Genomic DNA, 7,952 nt, shown 5'->3' on the forward strand with positions numbered 1-7,952 from the left:
GGTTACAGCAGTTGTTCCAGCTTCCAGCTCCAGGTGGAGGACTGCCCACTTTTCGAAGTTTCTAGCAGCAGTAAAATCATCTGAAGTCTGATGCGATCTTCTGCTTTTGGACTCATCAGACTGGATATGATGTTTATCTCTGCGTGGGCAGACGAGCTCTCAGTTTAGGAGGATTTTTGTGCATTTGTTTTGGGTTTGGAAGAAAAACCACTGAATAAAGCAACACAACCCTGTGGCTCAGACTGACATCTGATCATGTTTGGGTGTTTAGTCGCAGGCAGGTTGGTGAGTATCGGTGTTGATCTTTTAGCGTCATCAGTACAACGTGTTTACATGGATAAAATAAAGTAAACAGTGCAGTAGATCTCTATACAGTGCAGTGTAGTGTAGTGTTGTGCAATGTATCCTCATTGTGACCTCAAATCATGATTATGACGTCACTTGGCCACTGAAGGTCCAGACCGACGCCCAGCAGGTCGCTGAAGATAAGTTTGTGTTCAACCTGCCGGATTATGAGAACGTCAACCACGTGGTGGTGTTCATGCTGGGCACTGTGCCTTTCCCTGCTGGCATGGGAGGTGCTGTTTACTTCTCCTTCCCCGACCTCAGTGTGGGCCAGGTGTGGCAGCTGCTGGGGTTCATCACCAACGAAAAGCCAAGTGTCATTTTTAAAATCTCTGGCTTAAAATCTGGTAAGTTAATTATTAATCGATTAATAATCGATTAATTATTAAACTATTAATCGATTGTTATGATCGATATCTGACCTGAGCGAGGCATTGATCAGGGGTCAAGGGGCAATTACTATTAATAACGTATGCTTTATTATTACAGTAATGTAAACCTCACACTTTACTTTATACAGTGGTGGATGAAGTATGCAAACCATGTAAAGTATATCTACATTAAATAAAATATGACTGCGGTAAAAGTGCTCCCTTGAAACTTCCACTTGAAGTACAAAAGTATTTGCCTTTAAATGAACGTAAGTATCCAAAGTTCTGATTTATTATGGCTCTAATGTTCCTAATATCATTTTGTCACAAGACCCTTCACCTAATCAACTCAGTTTATGTGAAAATCCAGTTCCTCTCAACACACCGATCTATTAATCGAATGATATGAATGAGCCAAACACTGATTTGATATCAATTAAAATGATCACGAGCCCAAAACCTTATTACTACTTAAAAAATCGTGCAAACAAGGCCACTGGTGTTGTGGCGATTTCGAGTCAGGAGATTCTTCCTTCATTTATTCTTCTCTAAATGTTCTGTTCACTGTTGAACTGATGCTGAACTGTATGTTGGTGATCAGTAGATACACCAAGCGGCAATCAAAACCAGTTCAAAACAGAGCGCTCGCTCGATTGGTGGATCGCTGCGTGTTTGACCAGTTTTCAATTCACTCATACAAAAAAAAAGCAAAAACTGATATCGCAAAATTTGGTGAAGGAGTTGACCTTTGGATCTGAAGGTTGTGAGTTCAAATCCCTGCCATATCAAGCTGCTGCAACTCCTGGGCCCTTGAGCAAGGCCCTTAACCCCAGACCTGCTCAGTTGTATAAATGAGATATATGTAAGTCGCTCTGGATAAGTACATCTGCCAGATGTCGTGAATATAAATAATAAAATGTAGTTTTAAATTAAAATGCTTCAGTACAGGTACTTAAGAAAGCTATTTACATTTACAGCATTTAGCAAACGACCTCATCCAGAGTGACGTACAAAAGCTGCTTTGAGTCTCTATTATTGAATAAGTCTACACTGGTATGCTAGATTACAAACATGAGTACTGTAAAGAATTACATTTACTTCCTACTGATTTCATATATATTACATTAACATAATCAACAAGGACCACTATATTGCAACCCTGCACCCTGGACTTATTCGGGAAAAAAAATATTTATTGCACTTCCTCACTTTACACACCACACACACTTTATAGTTAATATCTTTATCTTTTTTATTATTCCCCTTTTTTCCCCATATAGCACAGCACACCATGACGAATTCTTTGTACATGCAACCCATGATGCTTGGCAATAAATATGATTCTGATTAGTAGAGAAAAAATGTATTCATTTCGATAATTGAAGCAAATAATCAGAAAACACAATGCAGTGTTGTACTGTGAGGCAATTTACAGGCCCAGGATTTTCCTGAGAGGACAAGGCTTCCTTTTGTTGCTGTACATGGCTGCACAGTGAAATTCTTTCCCAAAGTGCAGAGAAATTCATGACACAGCGCCCCCTACAGTACAGAGAATTAAGAGTGTTGCACCTGAGCTCAGGAGTGTCAGCTTGATCATACTGGGGCTTTCGATCAGTAACCCAGAGCCTTAATTACTGAGCTACAATTTCCTCACTTTCCCCAAAATATCTATAGGATCAATAGTAGAAATTATATAAAAAAAAAAAATTTACTCTGAATGAAGGCGAAACCCATGTAATGATGCGTAACATTTCTTTCCGTACCATTTGACTACATAATACAAAGTTACTGGACTAAGACACGTTCTGCACGAATCGCTGCTAAAACATTGTGTTTATATTTACAGTATTTTTATTATTATATAGATAATAGTTTGCACTAACACTTTCACACTTTGTCTTTTGTTTTCCTGTCATTTATTTTTATTGCACTAAATGTCACACACGTGCATCTTTATGACGTCTCCCAGTTAGTTTTGTGTGACTTTTTGTAAATTTGTGTTGACTTATGTATGGTCCTGAAGTAAATTTTTTCATGTGTGTGCTGTTCTGTATATGGTTGGAATGACGATAAAAGCGTACTTGACTATGTAAAGACACACAAATGCAAAATGCGTAGCCAAAAGTCAGACACCTGACCAAGCATGCGCGGACATTGTCCGCTGACACGCCCACAATCAGCCTTTTAATCCAGTGAAGGGAAATCGTAATGTCCCTAAAATGTCATTATATGCTGAAGTAACAGTTTTGAGAGCTCTCCTATAGCTCCTTTCTTTGCATGTGTGTGTCTTTTGTTTTCACAGAAGGTGTTTGGGTTTCAGTTCTGGATAAAAAAAAAAAAAAAAGTGACAATAGATCAGAATTAAATTTTCTCATTATATTGGCATCTAAAAAGATTTCACAGATTTTTCAAGTGATGAGAAATATCAAAACATGTTACTGACAGGTGTTTCTTGTTGCCCAGTCAATTTATATGATTAATATGTCTGAATATTTATCCGTGTTTGGAGTCCTGGGTTTTTCCTCCTTTCCTGATTCCATTTGGATAAACCAAGACAAAGACCAGAAAGCTGTTTTCAGAGACCTGAAAAATCAGGTTTTATTGTCATTCTTCTTTATTCTTCCTTATACACAGTATACAAAAGAACGAAATGTCATTAACAACGGAACAAGGTGCATAGAGTGTAAAAAAAATAAAATAAAAAATGAACAACAGTTTTATTGCTGAAAAAGACGAAAAATTGATCATTCGCATTGGATGGAAAATACAATTGTGACTACAAGGCTGATAACCTACAATGATGTGTGTGTGTGTGTGTGTGTGTGTGTGTGTGTGTGTGTGTGTGTGTGTGTGTGTGTGTGTGAGGTTCTTATGTAAAATGGAGTCGAGAGTAGTGGTTCAACAGATCACAAAACTCACGGGTTTTGGATCACTTTATGGTTTTTGAGTCACTGATTGGATCGTTTTCCAGGAGAGAGAGGAAAAAAAGGGTGGGGGACAAATGTAATTTGCTTTCCAATAATTACAAGAAAGGTTACAGCATGAAAATGCTCACCTGCGTGCTTTTTTTCAAGTTCTTCTGCTCCTCCGTTAGCCGTTGTTGTTGACTGATTAATATGTGACTGCTCTGTGTAGTTACGAAATTACTTAAAAAGCTAAATAGGCATAAAAAAAACCCAACTTTTTTTCTCTGCGATCGTTTAAAAAATTACGATTATCTGCAATAAAAATATAAAAAAAAGAAAGAATTATGAGCGATTAATGTGCATCACTACTGATGATGTAGATACATGCTGAGTTTATCTCTATTTCTGGTTAACTATCAAATGCTCATTAATTACATAATATAAAAAGTTTTTAGACAGTGAATATTAATATATGTGTTGCCTGTAAAAGCCAAAAATAAGATCACTTTTAAAGTACAGCTAATCCTTGTCTTTCAAAGGGGAAGGTGGAACTCACCCTTTCGGGATGATGGCTGCCCCACAGGCGGCTTCAGTGGCTCAGCTCGGAGTTTCCATTGAACCCCTGGACCAGCTCGCTCAACAAACCCCTGTTTCCAATGCGACCGTCTCCACTATGGATTCCTTTACACAGGTGGCCCACACAAGTCTACCAATCTGTAGAATTTGTGGGTTTTTTTTGTGTTTTTAATCTAAAGCAAAAAAAAGTCTTGTCTTGATTAAGTTCTATGTATTTCTTCGGATAGTTCACTCAGAAGATGTTGGAGAGCCTGTACAACTTCACCTCCTCTTTTGCTCTGTCACAAGCTCAGATGACTCCAAACCCCTCGGAAATGTATGTTCCAGCCAGCTCCATCCTTAAATGGTGAGTTTTTTTTAAGCTTAGGAATCATTATATTGACTAACCTCTGAGGACATCTGCCTTTTCCTGTCATATGTGGTAATAACAGACTGTTACCACAAAGTTAGATGCACACAATTGTATAGGATGTGGATGCGGTGGCATTAAATTTTCTCCAAGACCCAAACCTGGGATTGCAATGCCATTGTGCACAAAGCCAGCTCCCTAAAGATATGGTCTATATGGTATTTGGAGTGGAAGATTTCTGACCTTAAACCTACTGAACATCTTATTGAACCCCAGGCCTCCTCTCTACACCTATATCAGTACCTGACTTTACTAACTGACTTCGTAGCTGAATGATCACAAATCTCCACAAACACACTCCAAAATCTGTTAAAACATCTTCCCAGTAGAGCGAATCAATCAGCACCTGGGGACTAAATGTGGATTAGGATGTTCAGAAAGCACACACAAATCTTATATTACATTTGTCCAGGTAATGTAGAACAAATGGTAGATATTTTTTAACCCAACTCTACTGTTAACCCAGTAATGTAGGTAACAAAATGTATTGGTTTCTTTATTGTGTGGTATTATATCAACCATTAGATGGTGTACTTTGCATATGAGATTGAAATGAATGATGTTTTGAACGTTATGTACTGAAAACTAGAAGCTCTACCCAGTGATAGGAAAGTCTCTCTGAAGGCACATACAAATTCACACATTATTGCACATTACATAAAACCTATTATATATGAAAAACTTAAACATGTTGCAAAAATGTTTACTTTTGTATAGTATATTATATTATGTAGTAGATTGCAATCAGTGAAAAAGAAAATCGCAAGGGGCCAGAAAATCTAACTGCTTTGTTAAAATATATATATTTATTGTGTGTGTGTGTGTGTGTGTGTGTGTGTGTGTGTGTGTGTGTGTGTGTGTGTGTGCATTCAAATATGCACATTTAAATAGTGTTTTGTGATTATAAATTAGGTTTATATTCTGTATGTATAGTGCAATTCCAGGTCACTAATTCAGTAGTTTGGTCATTTCCAGGTATTTAAAGAAGTGCTAAGTAGTTAAGGCATTGGATTTGAATCAGGAGGTCATGAGTTTGAACCCCACCAAGCTGCCTCCTGCTGGGCCCTTGAGCAAGGCTCCTAACCCTCAACTACTCAGTTGTATAATTGAGATAGTAGTTGGAAGTTGCTCTGGTTATGCTTTTCGGCCAAAATACTGTAAATGCAACGTGTTGATTGTGAAAAATCAGTGACCTTGATTGTGTTATTTGTGTTTTTGTCCAATCTGTCTAGGTATGAAAACTTCCAGAGACGAATGTTGCAGAATCCAAACTTCTGGAAGACATGACATGGTTTATTAACTAGACTGTAAATTTTAATCAGCGGAGCAGAAAATTATGAATTTATATTCTCATCTGGCTCACTTAAAACAAGTCCTTAAGTTCTTGAAACTTAGGAATCTCATGCCAAAAATTAGTATATATCATGTATTTTATAGTTTCTTTTTTATGTCATGAAACAGCAATCAATACAGTATTACTGAAAATGTTTTTAATGCAGTCGATACTGACCAGTTCTTTTCTGGTTTCGCCAGCTGAGGATGAGTTACAGAATTTTCCTACCCAATGATTGATGTGGCTATAAAAATGGTGTCAAAAAGGGGGTTATATTGCTTCATGTCTATGACAAAAGCTTTGAGGGGAAAAAGATTTTTTTTTTTTCCCTTTTTTTGGGGTGTTTGATAAAGGCTTTTGTTGTAATGAAAGTGACTGAAAGTAAAATGTTTTGTTCTCGATTCTAGTCTGTTCATTTTTTTTAAAAGTTGACCACAAAATGTCTGTTTTGAAAATGTAATAAGTTGATAATATTTAATGCTTAGAGCAGTTTATTAGTCAAGAGATTCTAAAAGGAAGAGAAGAGCACCTACATGTTCGTTTGCTACTTCATTAGGAATGCATGCTCATCGTTTTTTTTTTTTATCAAACGCCCAAGTAGCAACAGTTGCAATGAATAAAATTGTCAATGTCCAACAGCCTCAGATACTTTAATCAACAGTTCAAGACTAGAAACAACCTGATCTTTCGTTTACTTTCAATTATCCACTTTTGTTGAGCCTGATCTTTGCTGACAGGAATGGAAACCACACCACACACATCTTCTGCTAGTGTGGCTCATCTGCCTTAAGTTTCGAAGTGTTTTATGTTTTGAGACTCAGTACAGAGTAATTATTTGCGTTAGCTTATTCCTCCTTTTTTTTAATTCACCACTTTGTGCAAACTGTTGTGTAAAAATCCCCAATTTCTGAAATTCTCAAACCAGCCTTTCCATCAACACCAATCATGCCAGAGTAATGAAGATTCACATTTGGTATTAGGGTTCGTTTGATTTTATTTTTTTTTTAGAATTGCTCAATGTTCTCGTATTGTAACGATGTTGATAATTTCTCGAGGTTAAGGCTGTCAGAGGAGCTTAGAAAAACAACTGGTTTGTTCCAAAGCAATTTTTCCCAAACCCCTGCTGAGTATGAACATTTTTCTTGGACCATGATGAGGAGGAGGGAAGATGAATGCTGAGGATGCTGAAGTGAACTAAGGGCTTTTTTTTGCAAAAGGCTGCAAATGAACTCGTTGCAATGTGTCAAACAAACTAATGCACAAAAAGTTGGCAGTATATGTAATTGCTGAGAGAAAAGGATTCTGGAATAGGGTAAGCAATAACCTACAATAGTTTGTGCTGATAGGCTGTAAATACATTTTCAATACACTCTCTTTCTCACTCTTTTTTTCTATACCAAAGTTTGGTTACAGAGTTTTAGAACAAACAGACAGATAACTATACACATATTAATAAAAACGAGTTAAGAATAAAGCCAGAATAATTAAAATACATAAGTATTTTTAATAAAAAGTTTTTTTTTTTTATTCTAAAAATGTTATAAAATCACATATGTTCGTGTGTATATGTGTGTATGGGTGCAAGTGTATGATTTTGTGTGTGCAGCTATTTCTGTGTTTCCCCAGTAGGTGGGGCAGTTTGGAACTGAGACACGGTTAAAGTTAGGGATGATTTGTTTCATTTTGATAAATATTTGGTTTAAATGTGGTTGTATGTAGTGCATTCAGTGAGGAACTGTAGCTCTGTCCCTACTGTATTCACTATACTCTCCTGGCACAGTTTCTGCTTTCTAGGCAGCCTGGAATTTCTCGCCACATCTCCACGGCCAGACCGTTCTTACTGAGTGTGTAGTTTGTCAAGGTGTGTCTCAGGCTTTGGATCAGACATTGTGCTCAGGTAATCTGCCATGCTGTACTGGTTGATCAGGGCCACAAAGCAATCCACTTTACTCTGGAGTTTAGTTTAGGTTTCCTAGTAGCTTAAATACTTCACTCTCAAAGTTTGTGTCATT

General features: G+C 37.1%; 1 protein-coding gene across 2 annotated transcripts; it reads left to right on the forward strand.

Moving 5' to 3' along the window:
• On the forward strand, positions 1 to 6,341 carry hikeshi (heat shock protein nuclear import factor hikeshi). 2 transcript variants are annotated; one of them, XR_014530351.1, is made up of 6 exons: positions 1 to 285; positions 455 to 692; positions 4,162 to 4,313; positions 4,426 to 4,544; positions 5,840 to 6,224; positions 6,294 to 6,341. XR_014530351.1 is itself a non-coding variant. In XM_083521982.1 (5 exons), the coding sequence occupies exons 1-5, from the start codon at positions 256 to 258 to the stop codon at positions 5,892 to 5,894; spliced, it is 594 nt and encodes a 197-aa protein (XP_083378108.1). In that variant the 5' UTR covers positions 1 to 255; the 3' UTR covers positions 5,895 to 6,341. The 2 variants fall into 2 exon arrangements, 1 of the variants encoding a protein (XP_083378108.1); XM_083521982.1 differs by having other exon boundaries at positions 5,840 to 6,341.
• Positions 6,342 to 7,952: the final 1,611 nt, after the last annotated feature.

This window comes from Silurus aristotelis (genome assembly GCF_946808225.1).
Source record: "Silurus aristotelis genome assembly, chromosome: 20".
Taxonomy (NCBI): domain Eukaryota; kingdom Metazoa; phylum Chordata; class Actinopteri; order Siluriformes; family Siluridae; genus Silurus; species Silurus aristotelis.

What these genes read in the sequence shown, in the direction of transcription:
- hikeshi (XM_083521982.1), top strand. Translation starts at nt 256, where the DNA reads ATGTTTGGGTGTTTAGTCGCAGGCAGGTTG. An exon ending in AATCTCTGGCTTAAAATCTG is followed by an intron (nt 693 to 4,161) that starts GTAAGTTAATTA and finishes TGTCTTTCAAAG; the next exon opens with GGGAAGGTGGAACTCACCCT. An exon ending in GCCAGCTCCATCCTTAAATG is followed by an intron (nt 4,545 to 5,839) that starts GTGAGTTTTTTT and finishes CAATCTGTCTAG; the next exon opens with GTATGAAAACTTCCAGAGAC.